At 40.5% G+C, this 26,430-nt stretch overlaps 2 protein-coding genes across 6 annotated transcripts in view; one reads left to right on the top strand and one right to left on the bottom strand.

The window, feature by feature from the left end:
- tmem98 (transmembrane protein 98) overlaps positions 1 to 21,392 on the top strand; it is a 65,513-nt gene extending 44,121 nt beyond the window's left edge. For all 5 annotated transcript variants that reach the window (XM_072249705.1, XM_072249706.1, XM_072249703.1 and 2 more), the window contains 4 exons: positions 2,589 to 2,622; positions 5,975 to 6,090; positions 7,394 to 7,453; positions 16,586 to 21,392. In XM_072249705.1, the coding sequence (XP_072105806.1) occupies positions 2,589 to 2,622; positions 5,975 to 6,090; positions 7,394 to 7,453; positions 16,586 to 16,793 (418 nt within the window). In that variant the 3' untranslated portion in view covers positions 16,794 to 21,392. The remainder of the gene's footprint in view (positions 1 to 2,588; positions 2,623 to 5,974; positions 6,091 to 7,393; positions 7,454 to 16,585) is intronic.
- Positions 21,368 to 26,430, bottom strand: part of LOC140191884 (supervillin-like) — a 263,570-nt gene continuing 258,507 nt past the window's right edge. The window contains 1 exon segment of the mRNA XM_072249701.1: positions 21,368 to 25,257. Coding sequence (XP_072105802.1) covers positions 25,171 to 25,257 — 87 coding nt within the window. The 3' untranslated portion in view covers positions 21,368 to 25,170.

The following is a 26,430-nucleotide window of genomic DNA, read 5'->3' as shown; positions in this document are numbered from 1 at the left end:
CTACATTATTGTGCAAAACTCTTAGGCACCCTAGTTATATAAGACCATAAGGCCATAAGATATAGGAGCAGGAGTAGGCCATCTGGCCCATCGAGCCTGCCCTGCCATTCAATAAGATCATGACTGATCTGTCTGTAAACTCAGCTCCATCTACCTGCCTTTCCCCCATAACCCTTAATTCCTTTACTATGTAAAAACCTATCTAACTGTTTCTTAAATATATTTAGTGAGGAAGCCTCAACTGCCTCAACTTTCTCCCCATATCCCTTCATGCCCTGGCCAATCAAGAATCTATCAACCTCTACCTTAAATGTACATAAAGACTTGGCCTTCACAGATGCCTGTGGCAGTGAATTCCATCCATTCATCACTCTCTGGCTAAAGAAATTCCTCCTCATCTTCTGTTCTAAAAGGACGCCCCTCTATTCTGACGCTGTGCCCTCTGGTCCTAGACTCTCCCACTATCTTCTCCACAGCCACTCTTCTTCTGAATTTCACCATTCTTCTGAATTGCAGTGAATACAGGCCCAGAGCTATCAAATGCTCTTCATTAGATTAGATTAGATTATGAGGACACACAGTCCTCTTTTATTGTCATTTAGTAATGCATGCATTAAGAAATTATACAATTTGTTCCTCCAGAATGATATCACAGAAACACAAGACAAACCAAGACTAAAAAAACTGACAAAAACCACATAATTATAACATATAGTTACAACAGTGCAAGAAATACCGTAACTTGATAGACGAACAGACCATGGGCACGGTAAAATGTCTCAAGGTCTCTCTAAAGTCCCATCATCTCACGCAGATGGTAGAAGGAAGAAAAACTCTCCCTGCCATGAGCTTCCAGCGCTGCAAACTTGCCGATGCAGCACCCTGGAAGCACCCGACCACAGCTGACTCTGAGTCTGTCCGAAAAGTTCAAGCCTCTGACCAGCTCTCCGACACCGGGCACCATCTCTGCCGAGCGCTTCAACCCCAGCCCCGGCAACAGGCAATAGGCAAAGCTGAGGATTTGGGGCCTTCCCCTCTGGAGATTCTCGATCTCACAGTAGCAGCGGCAGCGAAGCAGGCATATGACAAGCAGTTAAATCCTGGAATCATTCTCATGAACCTCCTTTGAATCCTCTCTAGTATCAGATCATCCTTTCTCAGATAAGGGGTCCAAAGCTGCTCACAATACTCCAAGTGAAACCTCACCAGTGCTTTATCAAGCCTCAACTTGTTTTTGTATTCTAGTCCTGTTGAAACGAATTTGCCTTCCTCACCACAGACTCAACCTGCAAATTAACATTTGGGGAATCCTGCACAAGGACTCCCAAGACCCTTTGCAACTCAGATTTTTGAATTTTCTCTGCACTTAGAAAATAGTCCACCATTTTATTTATTCTACCGAAATACATGATCATACACTTCCCGACGCTATTTCATATACCTGCAATTTTTTTGCCCATTCTCCTAATCTGTCTAAGTCCTTCTGGAGCCTGTCTACTTCCTCAAAACTACCTACAAAAGTTCTTTCGTTGACTTACTTAAGGAGATTTAAAAAAAAACATCTTAGTGGCAAATTGCCATTTGATTTTTCCTTTCTCTGGCTCCATGTCTCATTAGGAGGTGTGTGACATCTCTAAACATGCCACTGAGGTGGAAGGTGGCCTCCATGAATAGTGGAGCCAGGTGGCCTACACTTGCTTTGCCTTTTTATATACTGAGACAAGGGAGTGACCAAAAAATGAGCGAGTGACAGTACATTGTTTTGGTCCAATCTGTCACAGTGGCGTAGACTTTCCACAGGGTCATGCTAATACAGATGGTAGCTTCTTTAATGGAGTTGAGTTACATTTGACAACAAGATGATACTGATCTGAAAACTGTGTGATTAGAAGTATGAACACTTGTGGAAGATTTTTTGAGGTGAATAAAATAATTTTGTGAGAGGTGAACACGAGGAATTCTGCCGACGCTGGAAATTCAAGCAACACACATCAAAGTTGCTGGTGAACACAGCAGACCAGGCAGCATCTCTAGGAAGAGGTACAGTCGACGTTTCAGGCAGAGACCCTTCGTCAGGACCCCATTAGATTGTAATGCTTACACTGAAGAAGTTTAGACTGTGCCTCTTCCTAGAGATGCTGCCTGGCCTGCTGCGTTCACCAGCAACTTTGATGTGTGTTGTGAGAGATGATTTTAGTTTTGATTAAGATTGGAATGATTACCTGCTGAGAGTGAAGGTGGTCTTCTACTCAAAGTTATTCATCACTTGATTTCAATAGTGCCTAATGCCAGAATAATTGCATTCTCTGAACCAGTGGCTTTTGAACATTGGAGTCCCACTAATATTGTAAATGGGAATAAAAAGTGAAGATCTCACACAAATACTCAGCTGGCCAGGCAGACAGAATCTGTGGATGTTAACATTCTGGGTGACATGCTTTCATCAGAATTAACCTGTTTCTGTTTTTATTTTATACTTCCATATCATGTGAGATGGTGTGGAACTTAACAGTGATTTAAAGAATGTTTGGTGTTTTGATTGACTTCTACAGTTGAAAATGTGTAACAGGTAAACTTGTCTTTTCTAGGGGTTTGGTGTCACATTGCATTGAAATTCTCAAGGTAAGATTTGTGATATTTATTTGAAATCAAAATGAAATGTCAAAATTCATTATTTAGGATCAGGAATAACCCATTTGTTTATGCTTTGTTGACTTAACCCATGAGGCCATAAAATTCAAATAGATCTATTGATGTTTGCACTATGCCCTTGAAACAACTTCCAGATCATTTCAAATCTCTTCAGAGTTTTGGCTTGGCACTACCTGACTGCGTTGCACACGCATGACTTTTGTGATGTTTATGTCATATACATTGGTGATGTAATTCCTGCTTAATACTCCATTGTCAGGGGAATAAATCATATTATCCTAAGAGTGCCTGAAATTGGACATTTCTGGAATAGTAAGGTTTTATTAACGCTGGCAGAATGCTCAAAAGGAAAAGTCTTCTGTCCTTAGAGTCCTCGCATACTCGTACATACATTCACTGATCTGTGAACCCCCTTCACCAAAATATCCCTGTCTACCATCTCCCCAAATGACTGAAACCACAATTATCAACCTTCCCTTAAAGCAACAATCTTCAGACAACAGAAATACCAGTTCATTTTAATGCTTAGTCTTCCCTTGGATCTTCCTCACCAGAACCCAATTGAGCATTTATCTGTCTGCCTCCTATTCCCATGCCCCAGACGTCTAAACCCAAATTATAGGATCGGAAGATGTTGAATCCTTTTGGGCTGAGTAAAGAAACTGCAAGGGTAAAAGGACCCTGATGGCAGTTATATACAGGCTTCCAAACAATAGCTGCTGTGAGGCTTTATAAGGCACTGGTGAGGCCTCACCTTGAGTATTGTGAACAGTTTTGGGCTCCTTGTTTAAGAAAAGATGTGCTGCCATTGGAGAGGGTTCTGAGGATGTTCACAAGGATGATTCAAGGAATGAAAGATTTATTATATGATGAACATTTGATCTCTGGGTCTGTACTCGCTGGATTTTAGAAGGTGGGGGGGGGGGGTCTCATTGAAACCTTTCAAATGTTGAAGGACCCAGACAGAGTAGATGTGGAAAAGATGTTTCCCATGGTGGGAGCGTTTAGGACCAGAGGGCACACACAGCCTCAGGATAGAGGGGCGTTCATTTGAAATAAAGAAGCAGAGAAATTTCTTTAGCCAGAGGGTGGTGAATTTGTGGAATTTGTTACCACAGGCAGCTGTGGAGCTAGGTCATTGGGTGTATTTAAGGGGGAGATTGACAGGTTCTTGATTGGTCACGGCATCAAAGGTTACGGGAAGAAATCTGGGGAGTGAGGCTGAGGAGGGAAAGACAAAGGATCAGCCATGAGTGAATGGTGGAGCAGACTCGATGGGCCAAATGGTCTGATTCTGCTCTTATGTCTTGTCTTATATCCATTATGCTGCGTTTTTTTGTTTCATACTATGCAATGAAAAATGTGTAACAGGAATTCTGTAGTGCTATGCAATAACACAAGAACATAAGAAAATAGGAAAAGGAGTAAGCCTTCTGGACGTTCTAGTTTGTCCTTCCATTTAATATGATCTTGGCTGACCTCTCCTGGACTCGTCTTCTCTTCTATAGACTCCTCTAGTCCTCAGTCAATCACATTTTCATCCACCTGCACTTTAACTTCTACTTAATTAGCTTCCACCACTTGCTAAGGCAGAGAATTCCACAGGTTCTCCACACACTGTGAGAAGAAATTTCTACTTCCCTCAGTGTTAAATGTCTGACCCCTCATCTGGTAGTTATATCCCATGTTCAAGATTCCCCTGCTAGTGAAAACATCCCAACCTCTACTCTAACAAGATCTCTTCTGTTTGCATAAAGTCACTCCTCATTCTTTCAACTCCAAGGAAATCCAAGGAATTGGACGGCACGGTAGTGTAGTGGTTAGCCAACGCTTTACAGTACTAGTGACCCGGGTTCACTGCCTGTAAGGAGTTTGCACGTGCGTTTCCTCCCACAGTCCAAAGACGGACCAGTTGGTAGGTTAATTGGGCATTATAAATTGTACTGTGATTAGGCTAGGATTAAATCGGGGGATGGTGTGGCTTGAAGCACCAGAAAGGCCTATTCAGCACTGTATCTCAGTAAATAAATACAAACGTAAAAATAAGAATATGGACCAAAACTATTTAGTCTCTCTTGGAAGGGCAATGATCTCACCCCAGGAATAAGCCCAGATGAAGTCCAATGCCATTATGGGTTTTAGGTAAGGGGACTGAAACTAAAATAAAGGTGAGGCTTCACCAACATATTGCAACAAAACCTCCTTATTTTTAAACTCCAACACATTTGCTTTGAAAGCTGAAATGCTGTTGGCCTTCTTAACTACTGTACTTGTTAGTCCTCTGTCTGATTCATGCCATGGAACACCAAGGTCATTTAGCCTTGTGGCCTCTCTCCACTTAGATAATATTGGTCAGTTTGACTTCTCTTACCTAGTTAATGACCTCACACTTCCTCACGTTAAACTCCATTGTTCTCCACTCACTCAATCAATCAATCTATATCCTACTGCAGAATCACAGTATGCTTGTGACTCTGGGCTTTCCACCTATTCTGATATCATTAGAAAAAATAGAAAACTTACCCATTGTTCTTTCTGCCAAGTTCAAAGTACATTTATTATCAAACTACGTATAAGTTATACAACCTTGAGACTCGTCTCCTTACAGGCAGCCACAAAACGAGAAGCCTGAAAGTCTTTCATGTAAAGAGCCAACAATTGCAAACTTATTTTGGTCGTCTTCCAATATTTCCAGTCTGAAAAGGACCCATTTATTCCAGCTCTTTGTTTTCTATGAGATTGTCAGTTTTCAATCCATTCTGACACACTTCCTATGATACCATGGACTTTGGATCTATGCACCAATCTTTCTGTGGCACCTTGTCAAATGCCTTTTGGAAGCAGTACTGACACGTCAAATTGTAAACACAAATCCTTTTTCATTTCATTGCTGGCAGCTGCAGGATTGAGAGGAAAATGAATGAAGAATTTTGAAGTTATTTTTCAAAAGTAGAATTTGGAAACTGCAAAGAGCGAGGAAGCATGTAAATGGTTCAGGCCTGACATTATTTGCATTGATCTGTTGTGCCTCTGGCATCCATGAAGCGAGGGTATTCCAGCAGTGAGAAAAGGAGTTGGAAGATTGTGAAGGAGCCCTCTGATTCCGATAGCAGTAAGGAAAGTTGTCCAGAAATACAGAGTGCAATTTGAAGACCTTGGCACTGGCTGAAAGCTTGGAGGAATAAACAACCAGCTATACTTTCAGTTAAAAATGTACACAGTCATATCCAAGACAAACTTTGTTTTGAAATGTTTTTGAAATATATTGGCAGTTTGAGAAAGACTGATGTTGATCCTGATGGATTTACATTTTGTTTTACAGATATGTCATACTCTAACTGAGAAACTTGTTGCCATGACAATGGGATCAGGGGCAAAGATCAAATCGCCAGCCAGGCTGAGTGACATTATTGTGGTAGCAAAGAGGATTAGCCCAAGGTGAGCGAGCCTTGTCCAGTAAAAGACAACAGAACACCAGCAATGCACACATATGGTGATGAAGGGAACTACCATTTATAGTGGAATTTGAGTTAGTGCAATGGATTTGGATTTAAGTACAAAGATCAAAGTACAAAGTATGTGTACTATGCACAGTACAACCTTGAAATTCATCTTCTTACAAGCAGCTAGAAAAACAAAGAAACCCAATAGAACCCATTTAAAAAAAAAAGCCCTTCACATACCCAATATGCCAAAAAAAAAATCATGCAAACAATAAAAAGTAAACAAAAAACACTCAGAAATAAAGTTCTCTGGAGAATCATGGCAATATTTTTGAAACTTTAACGTAAAGAAGAAATTTCATGTCAGGGAGGAGAAAGCTGCCTCCAAATCATTATAGGCAGTTACATCAAAATCATTTTGAAACTTGCTTGTTATTTATCAAAATTAATCAGGCTGTGAGGTGGAGCTGGATGTTAGCAGATGTGGAGGACGGGAGTAAGTGGACTAATGTCAAGCTGTTGTTTAGAGACCAGTCATGATATCTTGTCCAGCAACTAATGATTCGCCAGGAATGGCAAGATGCTGTACTAGGTCCAACAGGATTCAGCTATACAAGTGCTGAGATGATAAAGGAGAGGATTCCAGAATATGGAGTTAAGGGATCTCCATTGCTTGATGGGACAGCAGTAATAGGACAAGCTTGAGGATAATGAAAATCATTTATCTGCTCCCACATTAAAATCATTGTCAGAATCAGGTTTAATATCACTGGCATATGTTGTGAAATTTGTTGTCTTTGTGGCAGCAGTACAATGCAATACATAATAAGAGAAAAAAAACAATTACAGTAAGTATATATACAGTATATATATTTAATATACAGTAAGGATATATATATATTAAAGAGATAAATAGTTAAATAAGTAGTGCACAAGTAAAAACTTAAAAAAGTACTGAGGTAGTGTTCATGAGTTCAATGTCCATTCAGAAATTGGATAGCAGAGGGGAAGAAACTATTCCTGAATCACTGAGTGTGTGCCTTCAGGTTTCTGTACCTCCTGCCAGATGGGTAACAATGAGAAGAGAGCCTTCTTTGCAGCTGCATCAATATGTTGGGCAGGCCCCAGAGAGACCCTCAGAAATATTAACATCCAGGAACTTGAAATTGCTCACCCTTTCCACTTATGATCCCTCTATGAGGACTGGTTACATGTTTTCACTGCTTCCTGTATGGTAAGAATTCATCTAACATGGAGTTTTCAGTAATGTGTTTCTTTCCTTCGCTGTCTACTGTTAGGGTGGACGATGTTGTGAGATCGATGTACCCGCCACTGGATCCCAAGCTCCTGGATGCTAGGTCAGACACAGTTCTATTCCTCCTAAAATGATCATATATCCGCTCTTTAACATATATTTGAATACGTCTCAATCTACAACATATTGAATTTGAAAAGCAAATGTACTTGGGTAGTATCATAATTGGAAACTTCATCTGCTTTCAATGATGTAGGATATTTGAATGTTGAAGTTCCTTGAGCACTTTTCTAATGCCAGGATATCTCAATTAGATATTGGTGAGACCCGACGCAGACTGGGAGATCGCTTTGCTGAATACCTACGCTCTGTCTGCCAGAGAAAGCAGGATCTCCCAATGGCCACACATTTTAATTCCACGTCCCATTCCCATTCTGATATGTCTATCCGTGGCCTCCTCTACTGTCAAGATGAAGCCACACTCAGGTTGGAGGAACAACATCTTATATTCCGTCTGGGTAGCCTCCAACATGATGGCATGAACATTGACTTCTCAAACTTCTGCTAATGCCCCACCTCCCCCTCGTACCCCATCCGTTATTTATTTATATACACATTCTTTTTCTCTCTCTCCTTTTTCTCCCTCTGTCCCTCTCACTATACCCCTTGCCCCCTCTCCCCCTTTTCTTTCTCCCTGGGCCTCCTGTCCCATGATCCTCTCATATCCCTTTTGCCAATCACCTGTCCAGCTCTTGGCTCCATCCCTCCCTCTCCTGTCTTCTCCTATCATTTCGGATCTCCCCCTCCCCCTCCCACTTTCAAATCTCTTACTAGCTCTTCTTTCATTCAGTTAGTCCTGACGAATGGTCTCGGCCCAAAACGTCGACTGTACCTCTTCCTAGAGATGCTGCTTGCCCTGCTGTGTTCACCAGCAACTTTTATGTGTTGCTTGAAATTCCAGCATCTGTAGATTTCCTTGTGTTTGCGTATCTCAATTAGAAGAAGTTTGTCAAATACAATACTGTGCAGAAGTCTTATGTGTATATGTGTGTGTGTGTGTATATATATATATATATATATATATATATATATATATATATACATATTTATACACAATAAAAAATGATATTGGTGCCTCAGACTTTTGAACAGTCCTGTATTTGTCAGCATGGAGTGGAGAACAAGTCCGTAAATCTGGCAGGAGCAAAGGATGTTGGGAATGGCGAGGATGGAATGCTGCGGGAGGCTGTGTGGGACAGGGGGTGGCACACGTTCACACACACCCATCCGTAAGACAATAGGCAAGGTCATTTGATTCCAAACAATTGTTTTATTGATCATTAAAGAAACTCTTGGGTGCTTCCTGCTCCCCTTCCCCTCTCCCTTTCTCTTCTCACAACCATGGTTCCCCTCTCCCTGCCCCCTTCCCACTCTCAGTCTACAATAGAGACCCACATCAGAATCAGGTTTATCATCACTCACATATGTCATGAAATTTGTTTTTTTTTGTGTGGCAGTACAGTGCAATAGATAAAATTACTATAGTTCTGTGCAGAGGTCTTAAGCTCCCTAGCTATATGTGCCTAAGACTTTAGCACAGTTCTGTATCTGTGCAAAAAGTGACACTGTAATGGTGCTTACACACATTGAGAAGTGGGATATATTGTTCTTGAGACAGAAAGAACGAGGCTGACAGAAAGGGAGGATTGGTACAACATAAAAGTGGAATGTGCATTGATAAAGGGGTGTAAATGATGCAGCTGCTGAGGCAGGCATGGCACATCCACCAGCAGCAAATTAAACTGCTATGTGTGATAATAGTTTGTGCTCTTATCATTCTTTCGGTGTAGTGCAACTTCTCAAGATAGGGGGTTGAGAAATGCTTAGGCAATAAATCAAAGATGGACATATCAAAAACTTAATCAAAAGGATTGATTTTGAGGATCTGCGTTGAGAAAAGGGTTTTAAGATGGGCATTCCAAGGTTTCAGGTAGTTTAAATCATGGCTGCCATTGGTTGGGTGATTACATTTTGGAATGCCCAAGGGACCAGAATTAGTGGAGTAGAGGGAGCTTCAGGGGTTGTAGGGGCAGAGGAGGTAAATGTGTCAGAGAGCACAAAGGCTGCAGAACAAGTAGCAAACAAGGGTGAGAATAGTCAGGTGAACAGGACTGTGCCTGGACATTGCCAAATTTGGTATCGATAAGGGCTGGGTGAGAGTGTGGACTGAAGATTTGGCTTTTTGTCCAATATATTTGTCCAAAAGCTGCTTTAATGCAAGACTTGTGAAAGAACCTGTGAAATTGTCTGTTAAATTGTTCCAGTGAGCACCAGTTTTGTCAGCACTACCAGTGCTAATCTGTTTCCATTTTCTATTGCAAATGACAGACATGTGCTTTTAGTGTGACTTGTACTGCTCAACAATTTCTACTGCAGGGTGGCCCCTGCATTGACATTCAAGTTCAAGTTTATTGTCATCTGTCCATAGTGCACCCAGTAGACATACAGCACACGTAGCTCATAAAACAAAATACTACCACAAATAAACTAATAAATCCCTCTAACACAGGGAAAATGAAGGACATTAATTGTGGGATCGTAAAGTCAATAGGGCCATCAGCTGAGCAGTCACACTGAAAATTACAGCAGGAAAAATGAGGCCATCAGCCATTGTTAGAACCAGCTAGAGAGATGGGTGAAACATTAGTGGTACTCAAGAAAAATATCTGCACCGGGGAGGGTTCAGACACCATGAGGGTTTCTGTCACAGAAGTGCTAGATACTGAACACTTAATGGAGGAGATCACCAGAGGTTTTGACTCAATTGCTATGGATAGGGTTTTATCTGATGATCCATTCTGCCTGAACCCATGAAGCATGGGCAGCCAGGTCTCCTGCTTATGTCTCTGTTGAAAGGAGAGTCTAACTCAGCATAAGCATGTGTAAAACTGACCCTGTACAAGAACAAGGTGGTTATAGCAATTATAACAACTATCAAATTTTAATGATAGGAGCATTGTAAGAAAGGTGGATGAGCTTAGAGCATGGATTGATACCTGGAAATATGATGTTGTAGCTATTAGTGAAACGTGGTTGCAGGAGGGGTGTGATTGGCAACTAAATATTCCAGGATTTCGTTGCTTCAGGTGTGATAGAATAGGAGGGGCAAGTGGGGGAGGTGTTGCATTGCTTGTCAGAGAAAATATAACAGCAGTGCTCTGGCAGGATAGATTAGTGGACTCGTCCAGGGAGGCTATTTGGGTGGAATTGAGAAATAGGAAAGGTGTAGTGACGCTTATAGGGGTGTATTAGAAACATAGAAGATAGGTGCAGGAGTAGACCATTCGGCCCTTCGAGCCTGCACCGCCATTTAGTATGATCATGGCTGATCATCCAACTCAGAACCCCGTCCCAGTCTTCCCTCCATACCCCCTGATCCCCGTAGCCACAAGGGCCATATCTAACTCCCTCCTAAATATAGCCAATGAACTGGCCTCAACTGTTTCCTGTGGCAGAGAATTCCACAGATTCACCACTCTCTGTGTGAAGAAGTTTTTCCTAATCTCGGTCCTAAAAGGCTTCCCCTCTATCCTCAAACTGTGACCCCTCGTTCTGGACTTCCCCAACATCGGGAACAATCTTCCTGCATCTAGCCTGTCCAATCCCTTTAGGATTTTATACGTTTCAATCAGATCCCCCCTCAATCTTCTAAATTCCAATGAGTACAAGCCTAGTTCATCCAGCCTTTCTTCATATGAAAGTCCTGCCATCCCAGGAATCAATCTGGTGAACCTTCTTTGTACTCCCTCTATGGCAAGAATGTCTTTCCTCAGATTAGAGGACCAAAACTGCACACAATACTCCAGGTGTGGTCTCACCAAGGCCTTGTACAACTGCAGTAGTACCTCCCTGCTCCTGTACTCAAATCCTCTTGCTATAAATGCCAGCATACCATTCACCTTTTTCACCGCCTGCTTTACCTGCATGCCCACTTTCAATGACTGGTGTATAATGACACCCAGGTCTCGTTGCACCTCCCCTTTTCCTAATCGGCCATTCAGATAATAATCTGTTTTCCTGTTTTTGCCACCAAAGTGGATAACTTCACATTTATCCACATTAAGTTGCATCTGCCATGAATTTGCCCACTCACCTAACCTATCCAAGTCACCTTGCATCCTCTTAGCATCCTCCTCACAGCTAACACTGCCACCCAGCTTCGTGTCATCCGCAAACTTGGAGATGCTGCATTTAATTCCCTCATCCAAGTCATTAATATATATTGTAAACAACTGGGGTCCCAGCACTGAGCCTTGCAGTACCCCACTAGTCACTGCCTGCCACTCTGAAAAGGTCCCGTTTATTCCCACTCTTTGCTTCCTGTCTGCTAACCAATTCTCTATCCACATCAATACCTTACCCCCAATACCGTGTGCTTTAAGTTTGCACACTAATCTCCTGTGTGGGACCTTGTCAAAAGCCTTTTGAAAATCCAAATATACCACATCCACTGGTTCTCCCCTATCCACTCTACTAGTTGCATCCTCAAAAAATTCTATGAGATTTGACAGACATGATTTTCCTTTCACAAATCCATGCTGACTTTGTCCGATGATTTCACCGCTTTCCAAATGTGCTGTTATCACATCTTTGATAACTGACTCTAGCAGTTTCCCCACCACCGCTGTTAGGCTAACCGGTCTATAATTCCCTGGTTTCTCTCTTCCCTCCTTTTTTAAAAAGTGGGGTTACATTAGCCACCCTCCAATCCTCAGGAACTAGTCCAGAATCTAAAGAGTTTTGAAAAATTATCACTAATGCATCCACTATTTCTTGGGCTACTTCCTTAAGCACTCTGGGATGCAGACCATCTGGCCCTGGGGATTTATCTGCCTTTAATTCCTTCAATTTACCTAACACCACTTCCCTACTAACATGTATTTCCCTCAGTTCCTCCATCTCACTGGACCCTCTGTCCCCTACTATTTCCGGAAGATTATTTACGTCCTCCTTAGTGAAGACAGAACCAAAGTATTATATACCACCTAATGGGGACCGAGACTGGAGGAGCAAATTTGTGAGGAGATAGCAGATATTTGTAGTAAGCACAAGGTTGTGATTGTGGGAGATTTTAATTTTCCACACACAGACTGGGAAGCCCATTCTGTAAAATGGCTGAATAGTTTGGAGTTTGTCAAATGTGTGCAAGATAGTTTTTTGCAGCAATACATAGAGGTACCAACTAGAGAAGGGGCAGTGTTGGATCTGCTGTTAGGGAATGAGATAGGGCAGGTGACGGAGGTATGTGTTGGGGAGCACTTCGGGTCCAGTGATCACAGTACCATTAGTTTCAATATAATTATGGAGAAGGATAGGTCTGGACCCAGGGTTGAGATTTTTGATTGGAGAAAGGCTAACTTTGAGGAGATGCAAAAGGATTTAGAAGGAGTGGATTGGAACAATTTGTTTTATGGGAAGGATGTAATAGAGAAATGGAGGTCATTTAAAGGTGACATTTTGAGGGTACAGGATCTTTATGTTCCTGTTAGGTTGAAAGGAAAGGTTAAAAGTTTGAGAGAGCCATGATTTTCAAGGGATATAGGAAACTTCGTTCGGAAAAAGAGAGGGATCTACAATAAGTATAGGCAGCTTGGAGTTAATGAGGTGCTCGAGGAATATAAAGAATGTAAAAAGAATCTTAAGAAAGAAATTAGAAAAGCTAAAAGAAGATACAAGGCTGCTTTAGCAAGTAAGGTGAAAATAAATCCAAAGGGTTTCTACAGTTATATTAATAGCAAAAGGATAGTGAGGGATAAAATTGGTCCCTTAGAGAATCAGAGTGTACGGCTATGTGTGGAGCCAAAAGAGATGGGGGAGATTTTGAACAATTTCTTTTCTTCGGTATTCACTAAGGAGAAGGACATCGAATTGTGTAAGGTAAAGGAAACAAGAAGGGTAGTTATGGAAGGTATGATGATTAAAGAAGAGGAAGTACTGGCACTTTTAGGGAATATAAAAGTGGATAAGTTTCCGGGTCCGGACAAGATATTCCCTAGGACCTTGAGGGAAGTTGGTGTGGAATTAGCAGGGGCTCTGACAGAACTATTTCAAATGTCATTAGAAACGGGGATGGTGCTGGAGGATTGGCATATTGCTCATGTGGTTCCATTATTTAAAAAGGGTTCTAAGAGTAAACCTAGCAATTATCAGCCTGTGAGTTTGACGTCAGTGGTGGGTAAATAATGGAAAGTAATCTTAGAGATGGTATATGTAATTATCTGGATAGACAGGGTCTGATTAGGAACAAGCAACATGGATTTGTGCGTGGAAGGTCATGTTTGACAAATCTTATTGAATTTTTTGATAAGGTTACTCAGAAAGTTGACGAGGGTAAAGCGGTGGATGTTGTCTATATGGACTTCAGTAAGGCCTTTGACAAGGTTCCACATGGAAGGTTAGTTAGGAAGGTTCAATCGTTAGGCATTAATATCGAAGTAGTAAAATGGATTTAGCAGTGGCTGGATGGGAGATGCCAGAGAGTAGTGGTGGATAACTGTGTGTCAGATTGGAGGACGGTGTGTAGCGGTGTGCCTCAGGGATCTGTACTGGGTCCAATGTTGTTTGTCATATATATTAATGATCTGGATGATGGGGTGGTAAATTGGATGAGTAAGTATGCAGATGATACTAAGGTAAGTGGCGTTGTGGATAATGAAGTAGGTTTTCAGAGCTTGCAGAGAGATTTAGGCCAGTTAGAAGAGTGGGCTGAAAGATGGCAGATGGCGTTTAATGCTGAAAAATGTGAGATGCTACATTTTGGTAGGACTAATCAAAATAGGACATACATGGTAAATGGTAGGGCATTGAAGAATGCAGTAGAACAGAGGGATCAAGGAATAATGGTGCATAATTCCCTGAAGGTGGAATCTCATGTGGATAGGGTGGTGAAGAAAGCTTTTGGTTTGCTGGCCTTTATAAATCAGAGCATTGAGTATAGGAGTTGGGATGTAATGTTGAAATTGTATAAGGCATTGGGAAGGCCAAATTTGGAGTATTGTGTACAGTTCTGGTCACCAAATTATAGGAAAGATGTCAATAAAATTGAGTGTACACAGAGGAGATTTACTAAAATGTTGCCTGGGTTTCATCTCCTAAGTTACAGAGAAAGGTTGAACAAGTTAGGCCTTTATTCTTTGGAGTGTAGAAGGTTGAGGGGGGACTTGATAGAGGTGTTTAAAATTATGAGGGGGATTGATAGAGTTGACGTGGATAGGCTTTTTCCATTGAGAGTGGGGGAGATTCAAACAAGAGGACATGAGTTGAGAGTTAAAGGGCAAAAGTTTAGGGGTAACATGCAGGGGAACTTCTTACTCAGAGAGTGGTAGCTGTGTGGAATGAGCTTCCAGCAGAAGTGGTTGAGGCAGGTTCGATGTCGTTTAAAGTTAAATTGGATAGGTATATGGACAAGAAAGGAATGGAGGGTTATGGGCTGAGTGCAGGTCGTTGGGACTAGGTGAGAGTAAGAGTTCGGCACAGACTAGAAGAGCTGAGTTGGCCTGTTTCTGTGCTGTAATTGTTATATGGTTATATGATGTCCCTGCTGTACAGTGGGAAATATTTAGCTGTGATGACCTTATTAAGGAAGTAGACATCAAGTGAACACATTTAACCTGAAGTTCAGTGTGGTCTCATATCTAGGACATCTACAATCATCACTGTCTCCTCTGTTCAGTGGCTGCAGGAGAAATGCCATGGACAGAGGAGACCATTATTCAGTATACTGCTCTCATCATTCAATAGTGAGGGCAAGGCAATTCATTGATACTGCTTATTGATTGCCCTTTGAAGCTGCTCAGTGCAATCAATTCTTTTCAGAACAAGAGGGCTGGGTTAAGCTATAAAGGAGCAAATTCAGGCAAGTGGATTGTATTTTATCTCTCTGTAGTGTCAACACCCTTTGGTATACTCTTCTCATCACTACTGTCGTGTCTTCAGATCATCCAACTGTTCCCACAACCTTATTGTTTATTTACTAATAATAATAATAATAATAATTATTCTTTCTTTTATATTTGCACAGTTTGTTGTTTGCACACTGGTTGTCCACCTTGTTGGTGTGGTCTTTCATTGATTCTATAATGGTTATTGGATTTATTGAGTATGCCTGCAAGAAAATGAATCTCAGGGTTGTATATGGTGACATATATGTACTTTGATGATAAATTAACTTTGAACTTTCAAAAGTGATGGATTCTCCAGACACTGAGCTCTTCTCAAATGCGTAACATAAAGAAGTTGCAAGCAGAGGTTCAAAAAAGGGACAGGAAATCAATGGGTTGACAAGACTGAGAAGTCATTAAGTACAGTGTTGGCCGGACCTTAGAGTATTTCTCGGGTACTTCTGTTTTGGCAAAGAATCCAGTAACCCTTCTGTAGTTCATTTTGCTTATGAATGAGGAAACATAGGAGAAGAAAGCAGGGTTGTCTCCCAAAACTTTGCATTTGATTCCACCACGAGAAAACTGTCAAATTAGCATTTTAATTCACTTTTATATTGGTCCTTTTTAACAACCTAATGCTGGATCTGAGACCACAGTATATTGGACCAGATTTCTGTACAACATGTTACTGGGTCTCTGAGAGAACAGTTGGAAACCAATGAATTGTTCTTCCTAGTAATAAAGGGCTCCACATTTTAGCTTCTTAGCTGAGTGTAAGCAAGCTGTCAGCTTCTGACCTTCACCACTACTGTTCAGTTGGGTATTCCCCCAAACAAGTCCAAGATCCCTGCTCATTTGCTTTCCCATTGTATAGGGAGCTGGAATTGGTCAAACAGCAAAATTTCACACTGTAATTTTGAGTAAATGTATCCTTATTGTGGGCCTCATTAGAGATCAGAAATATCAGATTTGCTATACTAATGAAATTTGTACCAATATATAATAATAATAATATATGCTGATGAAGAGTGTAAAGGCAAAAAGTCAAAAATTAGGCTAAAATCAAATTGTTTTTCTGAATTAGAAATAATTGGGCTTGAAAAATTTGAGATGGTGTCTTTGAACTCTCCTTAAAAGTCCACTTAACACCACATAAGCTCATTTGCACTTTTCTAACCCTAGCCACTGATCTTACCTGGATGTTTAAGAGAAGATCATATGCAAAATGTTTAATGATTGAGGTCTTCCTTTTATTCATATTTCTCTGTGTGACAATACACTACCTTTTCTTGCAGAACCACTGCCCTCTTGCTCTCTGTCAGCCATCTTGTATTGGTTACCAGGAATGCCTGTCACATGACTGGAAGCTTCGACTGGATTGACCAATCCCTGTCCTCGGCTGAGGAACATATGTCAGTGCTGAGGGAGGCAGCTCTGGCGAGTGAGTCTGAGAGAAACCTCATGGGATGTGACAACTTCTGCCAGGAGCAGTCTGCAATTTAGCCCCTAGGCTGGGCTGACAATGGAGTAGGAGACAGCATGGACTCTCTCAGCTCAAATAGCTCAACTTTAACTTAGAACCTTTCTATAAACATCATAGCATGGTTTAATCAATCTCTGAAGTGTGTTACTTAAAGCTAATGAACACTGTGTTCTACTGTTGATTTTTGGACACAAAATCAATCATAGTCCTTGATTATACTTGATTTTTTATTAGTTTATGAAAAATTTATTGAGCATTTTTGATAGCTGTATCTTTACATTCCATTCAATCTCATGTTTCTGTGTATTGCTTTTACAATCTATCGTCTCTTAGCTTACTGCATATATTCCTAGAAATATCATTTTCTCATATTGCCTTCCTAGAGTTAAAAGTTGCAGAGAAAATTTACAAGGATGTTTCCTGGTCTGGAGGACCTGAGTTATAAGGAACGATTGACTAGGTTAGGACTGTATTCCTTAGAATGTAGAAGATTGAGAGGAGATTTGACAGGGGTATTCAAAATTATGAAGGGTATAGATATGGTAAATGCAAGTAGGCGTTTTCCATGGAAGTAAGGTGGAACTACAACCAGAGGTCATGGGTTATGGATGAAAGATGAAAAGTTTAAGGGAAACAAGAGGGGAAACTTCGCTTAGAGGGTCGTGAGAGTGTGGAATGAGCTGCCAGCGGAAGTGGTCCATGTGAGCTCAATTTCAATGTTTAAGAGTAGTTTGGATAGGTACGTAGATAGTAGGGACAAGGAGGGCTATGGTCCAGTTGCAGGTTGTTGGGAGTAGGCAGTTTAAATGGTTTCAGCATGGACTAGATGGACCAAAGGATCTGCTTCTGTGCTGTACTTCTCTATGACTCTATGACTAAATTAGTAAGGAAATAGAAAGTCCTAAAATGAGAGAGTGATCTTTCTGTAGTTTATTATGTAGTGGCTGTGAGTGGTTTACATTGAACAGGATAATTGTAAACTACTTGCATCTCTCCTTGATAATGAGTAGAGAGTTTACTTCTTGCCATCTGATGGCCCAAGATTGCTTCAAACTCTCTAAAGGATTTTAAGTGATTTGGAGATTTCTCACAATTATTAGTGGCATGAAACATGTATTACAGGTTTGTGTTGAGATTGGACCACAAAATGTTAATGGAGAGTATGAGCAAGTGAAATGGTTTGTGAACGTTGTGTTGATGGAAGACAAAAGTAGGAAAGTCTTGCTACAAGGGCACTAGGTGTTGATGAGATCACACCAGGGAACAATCCACTTGGATTTGGTCAATGAAAGACATATTTTGAAGCTGGAGCAACAAAGATTTGCAAGGGTGATTCCTGAGATGAGTGAATTAACCACTGTTGGGTGTTTATGAGGAACATGGCTTATATTTTCTGGAGTTTATAAGAACTAGAGGGGATTTATTTTAAATATATTGTAGCTTGCCAGGATAGCTCCTCTTATGCTGAGGGAACATAAAACTAGGCACCATTGCTTCAGAACATTGATCTGGCAGTTGAGGTGAAAAAAGATGAGAAACTTCTGTCAAAAAGTGGAGTATCTTTGAAATTCTTTATCCAGGGAACTGTGGATATTGAATTATTAAACATATTCATGGCTGACGTAGATTGATTTTTGACATAGGAAACCAGGGTTATGGAAACTGACAGAAACAAAATGGAGGTAAAACTCTCTAAGTCCAAAGTCCAGAACAGTCGGTGTCATACTGAATTATGGAGCTAGTAGAAGATGCAGAATGGCCTACTTCTAATCCAATTATTTGTTTTTACATACTCACTACTTTTAGCAAAGATGATATTCTGTTTATTTTAAACAAAATGGCAAGATAGCGGATCTGAGGTTGGAATTTTATTCAACCAATATGTGAGTAATATCATAAGGTGCAATTTCTAATCATATATGTTAAAAAGAGGAAATCAAAGAACCTCAAGTCATGCACAATTCTCTCAGCTGTTCTCTATTTTATATTTGTGGGAGCTAACTCTTCATTCCTGAATTTTGTATTGCACCTAATATATTCTAATCTGAGAAGGAGTCTGTGATGTTTATTTTGAGACAATAGTTAACATAGGATCTGCCCTCAATCACAGCACCATCAATTAATGTGTTCCAATTGTTTAGAAGTATGAAAGTGGGAGCAATTAGTGCTAACTGGTAATCTGTTTCCTTTGTAATGTCCCGCTTATGGGCACAGGTTTAAGAAATGCTATTGTTCTTAAAACTAATATGTACACCTTATTAGTGTGTGTATTTTAACCCATTAGTATGGCAATTGGAGCATTTAAAAAAATTATTACGTAGACTGCCAACCAAGTACACTATTTATTGGCTATTTGGAATTTTCCTTGTGAGGTGGTGGTAAATGGCCGCCTTGAACCACAGCAGTCTTTCTGGTGAAAGTAGTCCCATGGCCCTGTTGGGCAGGGAGTGCTGGGATGTAGACTTGGTGACAGTGAAGGTAATGGCTGCATGCAGTGAAAATACTCCTTCCTTCTGTATGGTGAAAGTGATTGGGTGATACCATTCAATTAGACATCAGTTAGCCTCCCAAGTTTCCTTGAGTGATTGAAATTGAATTTGTGCACCAAAAAAACTATTAATTGTCCTCCACACTGTATTTTTTCACACTGTTTGTCTTGGTAAAAGCTGCTGTCTTTCCATTTTTTCTCTAATAGATATCTTTTTCCCCCTGGAATATATCAACTTTGGTGCATAAATGATTCCTGTAAGGTCTAAATAAATTTCTTTGCAATCCAGTTAATAAAAAAATGTTGCAATTTTATGGTACCTTCTGTAACCCATAATGTCCCAAAATGCTTCACAGCCAATGAAGAACTGTTGAAGTTCACTCGCTATGTATTGAAGTAACACACAGTGTATTGAAGTAATACAGCATTGCGATAAAGACTAGATACATTCTTAGGCAGAACAAAGGATATTTCATACCTTTGGTACTTCTGATATGTGCCATGGGACATTTACATCCAATGAAAAGAACGGGCAATACCTTATTTGTAATGCCTCATCCAAAAGCTGGCATGTCCACCAGTGCATCTCGCAGGTCAGCACTACACTGAGATGAGACTAGACATTTGTACCCAAATCGCTGCTCAGGCTTTTATGCCTGCAACCTTCCTTTCTGCATTCTGACTCCCTTTCTATGCACACTGAAATAACTTAAATGAAAGGGACACCATTTAGCTCATGACCACTGGCACAGAAAGTGGTTTACATCTACAGGCTGGGATCATAATATCCCCATGAAATGGGACAGAGCCAGTTAAAAAGTGAGTGTCAGCATTTCAGATTGCTTTTTGGGTCAGCTCAACTCTCAGACTAATAGTGGTGACAGAACTCTGGAGAAAGGTTCAGTGGGGGAAGATTTGCAATGGGTTTGGGTAGTGAAAATCTTGACTCAGCCTATAATACCAAATAATAACCATTAAATGGAATGAGTTGCCAGAGGAAGTGGTTGAAGTAAGGAGATTGCCAACATTTAAAAGATATTTGGGCAGGTACATGGATAAGAAAGGTTTAAAGAGATATGGGCCAACGTAGGCAAATGGGGCTGGCTTAAATGGGAATCTTGCATGACCTGGAGCAATTAGTTTGACCATTTCCATGCTGTATGACTCTATGAATTTATGACTCTATATGTCCATTCCAATTAAAAATTATAATTTGAATATAGGTTATTGCATAAATAGAACATCAACTTATGTTCTAACAGATGAGGAGCATTTGATAGCTCTGGGCCTGTGCTCACTGGAGTTTAGAAGAATAAGGGGGAGATCTCATTGAAGCTTATTGAATATTGAAAGGCCTGGATAGAATGGATGTGGAAAGGATATTTTCTGTAGTGGGGGAGTCTAGGTCCAGCGGGCACAACCTCAGAAACGAGGGACATCCATTTAGAACAGAGATGAGGAGGAATTTCTTTAGCCAGAGGATGGTGAATCAGTGGAATTTATAATTAGTAAGGGTGTCAAAGATTACGGGGAGAAGGCAGGAGAATGGGGTTGAGAGGGATAATAAATCAGCCATGATGGAACGGTGGAGCAGACTTGATGGGCTAAATGGCTTAATTCTGCTCCTATGTCTTGTCATGGAAGAGACCCACAAACAAGAGGAACACTAATAAATTAATGAAATTCAAATCAAGGAAAAGAAACTATATAAAGCACTTATCAATTTTTCTAAGCTGGCAAAGCACTATGCTGTGTTCAGTTTGATAGCCGATTGCTTGTCACCAATGGTTCGGGATGTGGATGGGCTGGGAGTTCTTGGTTTCTTGAGTGACCGATAGAAAAAGTGCAGAATTCAAACCTGTACCATTTTATCAAACTCAGTTGGTTGTTGAAGGTTACATGGACAAAGCAGGGAGGAAGTTAAGCTCCAAACTTTTGAACTTAACAACACTTAACAGATGTTCATGTATCTGAAGTTAGTGTAAATTTTCACTTCATGTTAATGTCATATTCAACATGGAAAATCCTACATTGTACTTTAATTTGTTCAAAGTGTTGATTTTATTATTCAAAAATGTTTGTACCCCTGATTTGTACCTTATAATAAAATAATTTAAAGCAGTTAATAAAATATGGTGGTAAAGTAGAATAGTGGTTAGCACAATTGTTTTACAATACCATCAATCAACAATCTAGATTCAATTGTCTGCAATGAGTTTGTAAGTTCTCCCTATGACCGAGTGGGTTTCCTGCAGGTGCTCTGGTATCCTCTCACATTCTCAAGACATATGGTTAGAGTTGTGAGTATGCTACGTTGGCTCTGGAAGCGTAGCGCAATCCTCACTGATTTGATTTGATGCAAAAGATGCATCTTACGTTTTGATGTTTCAAAGTATTTGAGACAAATAATGCTAACCTTTATCCGTTTATCTTTGTTTTACTTTAACCGAAACTTAACTGGTTAAACAAATCAAATACATTTTGTCCTAAGAACGAGTAATGCTAATGCATATACAAAATGAATCCATCTCCAAGTATTGCACTCTATTTCTTCAGATTGTTTTACGGGATAAATTACAGAGGCCACCTCTTCCTTTCACCCCTAGTTTTATAGTGCCACTCCCTTTGTGTATGGGTACAGATGGTCATGTCGATAGATGTTCAATTTAGGCTATTCGAGGCCATTGCTACTTCAGCTGATCTTTCCAGCATAATCTTACCTTAATCTAGGTATTATTTTTAACATCTTGCAATAGCCTGTTGTTTTCTACCTGAATAACACCCATTCTTGAGGAAGTGTGCCCCACATTTCATTCAGGACACCACCAGATCCCACAAAATGCAAAAAAAGGTAAATTATTTCAGTGGTTGCTTGAGGGACAAACAATTTCCTGGACAGCCAAACAACTTACCACGTGCTTCTATATGTAAGAGGTCTAATGGTACCAGTCAGCCAGAGAAACTACCAACTGAGACAAGGCAGTAGCAAACCTGGGCTAATTCTGGGTAGGTGGGATATCATCTGGAGACAATATCTATCCAACTCTATAATCTACAAAAGTAAACAAACCCAGTGGTAGCTCTGGTCACAGACATGGCATTCACTCATGTCAAAGAATGTCCATTTACCTTTAATCCATTGCATATTCCCATTTCACTGCATGACACAGACTCCCCAGAGACTCTGAAAAGCAGATTAAAACTGTACATACAAATTATCTAGATATCACAGTTGCAAAATCCAATATTTCAAAGAAAAAAAAGCATTTTCAAAATATTGCTTTGTGATAAACAAGGATAGAATGAAGGAATTCCAGAGTTTCTGGTTTAGTTCTTTTTACCTCGTTCTCTGAGCATCAAACTAGCGCAGAATAGGAAAAATCAGACTCAGAGAATTAAAATACTTTGAATAAAATACTATCTCTGGAGGTGTATAAACTGTATAAAAAATCTAAATTTTAAAAGCTGCTTAAGTATAATATACATTAGCTGTTGCTTTCAGAACTGTTTCAAGGCAAGTTAATGCCACCAACTTAGGATATTCCGAGATAACTCATGAACTGAGGCAGTGTTTGCTTCTCTGCATTAATACAAGGGGACATGGCTTTAAGGTAAGGGGTGGGAAGTTCAAGAGGGATATTAGAGGAAGGTTTTTTATTCAGAGAGTGGTTGGTGCGTGGAATGCACTGCCTGAGTCAGTGGTGGAGGCAGTTACACTCGTGAAGTTTAAGAGGCTACTAGACAGGTATATGGAGGAATTTAAGGTGGGGGGTTATATGGGAGGCAGTGTTTGAGGGTCGGCACAACATTGTGGGCCAAAGGGCCTGTATTGGACTGTACTGTTCTATGTTCTAAAAAAGATACACTTGTTTTAAAACAGGAAAGTAATCAACTTAAGGTCAATCAATTTTATCGAAAGTCATGATTAGGACTTCCAGAAATGAGCTCCTGCAGAAAACGGTTGGGAAGTGGAAGTGAAGAACTTCAGCAATCATCAGTGGTAAGAGAAGGCTGAAGGAGATCTCTAATGATAGCCCATGGTAAAGGAGGGGTGGAGATGGACAAAGGAGGACAGAGAATTCTAGCAGTTCCCTGTGGTAACAGAGAAGGAAGGAGAATGGAGAAAAAGTCATTTTCAAAAAGGAGCTTCCTCTGAAATCAACACAAGTCCTTTGGAAGTAATTGTAGGAGAGAGTCACTGCAAGGTACAGTTACATTAATTATACAGTGTGGTGTACTGTACAATAAGTGTGGCTTGTGTGAAACTAGGACCAAGATCATCTTCATTAAATATTATTTACTGCTTCTGGAAACCTTTTAATGGCCAGAATAACAAATCACAAAATATCTGATATTTTCAGTTTGGGGATGAAACCCGGAAGCAACAGAGAGCATATGAAAAACAACACATGGCATAGTCAATTCCTGTTTGCACTATGCTCATGGTGTTGTTAGCCTAGTTTTTGAAATAGACTAATACACTTTTTAAAATGGCAGAGGGGAACAAGACTCTCATCCCAAATATGATCAAAATATTGGCCCTGAATACCGTTGCAGGTTGGCTGCACTGTAGGGTGATGGTCAGTCCTTGAAGGCTTTATTAGCTCACCATTAGATGAGTGGGGGCCACATCCAGGCACAGTTCTGAACCATTACAACCACTTGGCATTTCAAACAGATGGCTGGGCAGATTCCTCTCAAATTCTACTGCATTTGTGATACAGATTCCCAACAATTAAAAAAGACAATGAAGTTTTAAGTATTGGCATTAACTTTACATGACAATGCATTGTTAATATGAAGCAGAGAACCTCACTTCTATATGAAATGTCCGTACAAGTGCATCAGCTGCAGGAGAGATTCGAGTGGGTGCAGTAAAGCATGTAATAAAGAATGCAATTAAATAATTGAAACTACACAACCCTTCCTAAACAGTACATGTGCTATCACCTGTGGAGCCCCTTAGTTTCCACAATCCTTTTTCAATCTCCTTGTGCATTAAGTAGGCATGTTCATATTGGACTGAGCCAAGAAATGATTTTGTAGGTCTGTTTCCAAAGCAGTTTTTTTATTCTTTGTTGTATTTTGTGTTTGCATCCTCCAGCACTGGTTTTGCTGCTCACAGTAATTAACTTGCACATCTCTGATCTTTCAATGCCCTGCAGTGGTCTGGAAAAGTCAACTGTTCTTCCTCTCAATTGAAATTGTCCATCAGTTTGGATTATAAGATGATGTTAAAGCCATAAACCATACCAGATATGAAACAATGGAGTTGGAGGAAATGTGCTGAAGCCAGGCAGGTGGAGGTGGGGTAGAGTGGGGAAAGGGGCTTTTCGTGGCACATTTGGCAATGAATTGGCTTTGCAAGCATTAAACCTTAGTGGCAAAAAAAACTCAGAAAACATTAAAACCCATGGAACCTAACAGAAAGGGGCCAAAATTGGTTGGATACATTTCCGAATACTTCATCACAATATTCTCTGTCCAGTCACCTAACCCATCCCTCCCTTCTCCCAAACACTACTTCATAAATCAAATTGGAAAAATCCCACATAATTGCTTAAAATGCCCTTGTGATTGGGACTCATAGGTTGAGGAAAGTAATTTTAACTCCTTGGCAACCAGGGGAACTGGCTCCTCAAGCCACCAACAGGAGGCAGTGCCGGCATTGGTTGTAAAAGGAGGTGCTTTTTAAAGGGGTCAACAAGATGAACTAGTCCATAAGGATCTTGCCTTGTGCACTCATACAGAGCCTAAATACATGGAAGACGGACACGTAACAACTTATGAATGAACCTCATAACTGCTTGTACTACAGCCCCAGCCAGGAAGTGAAAACTTGATGTAGTGAGCCAGGGTGGAACTGTAAACGTTCCTGGACAAGCCAAGTCAAGACTACTGGTATCTGGTTAGAAAAGGCCTTTGGCTTTTTTACAGTTCACTTGCTTCCAAATGGGAAGCTTGTAAAATTCCTCCCTTGGCATTTTCAGCAGTTTCTGGGAAAGAAAATAAAACAAAGAGATTTCAGTGAGGAAACAAACAGTGAAAACATTGTTATCTGATAATAAAGAACAAGAAAAGATCAGCATAGATTTCATTTACTGTATTTCAGGCACATTTCCAAGTGCTTGACTTTAAACAAATTACTGTGGATTCCAGTTAATTGGGCCATTGGTTAATCGTGGCAGCTGCTTATTTGAGACAATTCTTAAAGAACAAAAAATAATTGAGAAAATTGCCAAGAATTGCCTCTTTTATTTGGTACACCATGCTGCTTAATTGAGGCAGGATATTGTTGCCAAACAGTTTCTAAGTAGCTGTGCCCACTTGTGTGGCTGTTAGACACTGCATTATGCTTCGAGTAAACAGTTTTTAAATAGAGTCAGTTGTGTGTGTATGTGTTTAAAAAGTACTTTTGTCACTGATAGTTGCTGAGGAATAAGCAGTAAGACAATTCAGAACTATTTTGCTCACTGCAGTTTTAAGCATTCAGGCTTGAAGATGCCAGAAGTAGTTGGGAGTGAAAATGAAATGATTTCACTACTTCACCAAGTTAGGTACTATGAAGAGTTTGAAGATATCGACAATCATAGAAACATAGAAAACCTACCGCACAATACAGGCCGTTCGGCCCATGATGCTGTGCCATACGTGTCCTTACCTTAGAAATTACCTAGGGTTACCCATAGCCCTCTATTTTTCTGAGCTCCATGTACCTATCCAGGAGTCTCTTAAAAGACCCTATTGTATCCACCTCCACCACCGTCACCAGCAGCCCATTCCACCCACTCACCACTCTCTGCGTAAAAAACTTACCGATATCTCCTCTGTACCTACTTCCAAGCACCTTAAAACTGTGCCCTCTCGTGTTAGCAATTTCAGCCCTGTGAAAAAGCCTCTGATTATCCACATGATCAATGCCTCTCATTATCTTATACACCTCTATCAGGTCACCTCTCATCCTCTGCCGCTCCAAGGAAAAAAGGCCAAGTTCACTCAACCTATTCACATAAGGCATGCTCCCCAACCCAGGCAACATCTTTGTAAATCTCCTCTGCACCCTTTCTATGGTTTCCACATCCTTCCTGTAGTGAGGTAACTAGAACTGTGCACAGTAATCCAAGTGTGGTCTGCCGAGGGTCCTATATAGAAACATAGAAACATAGAAA

This window comes from Mobula birostris, chromosome X (assembly GCF_030028105.1).
Source record: "Mobula birostris isolate sMobBir1 chromosome X, sMobBir1.hap1, whole genome shotgun sequence".
Lineage (NCBI taxonomy): Eukaryota > Metazoa > Chordata > Chondrichthyes > Myliobatiformes > Myliobatidae > Mobula > Mobula birostris.
The sequence above is the reverse complement of the archived record's forward strand: the minus strand, read 5'-3'. Positions and strand labels throughout refer to the sequence as shown.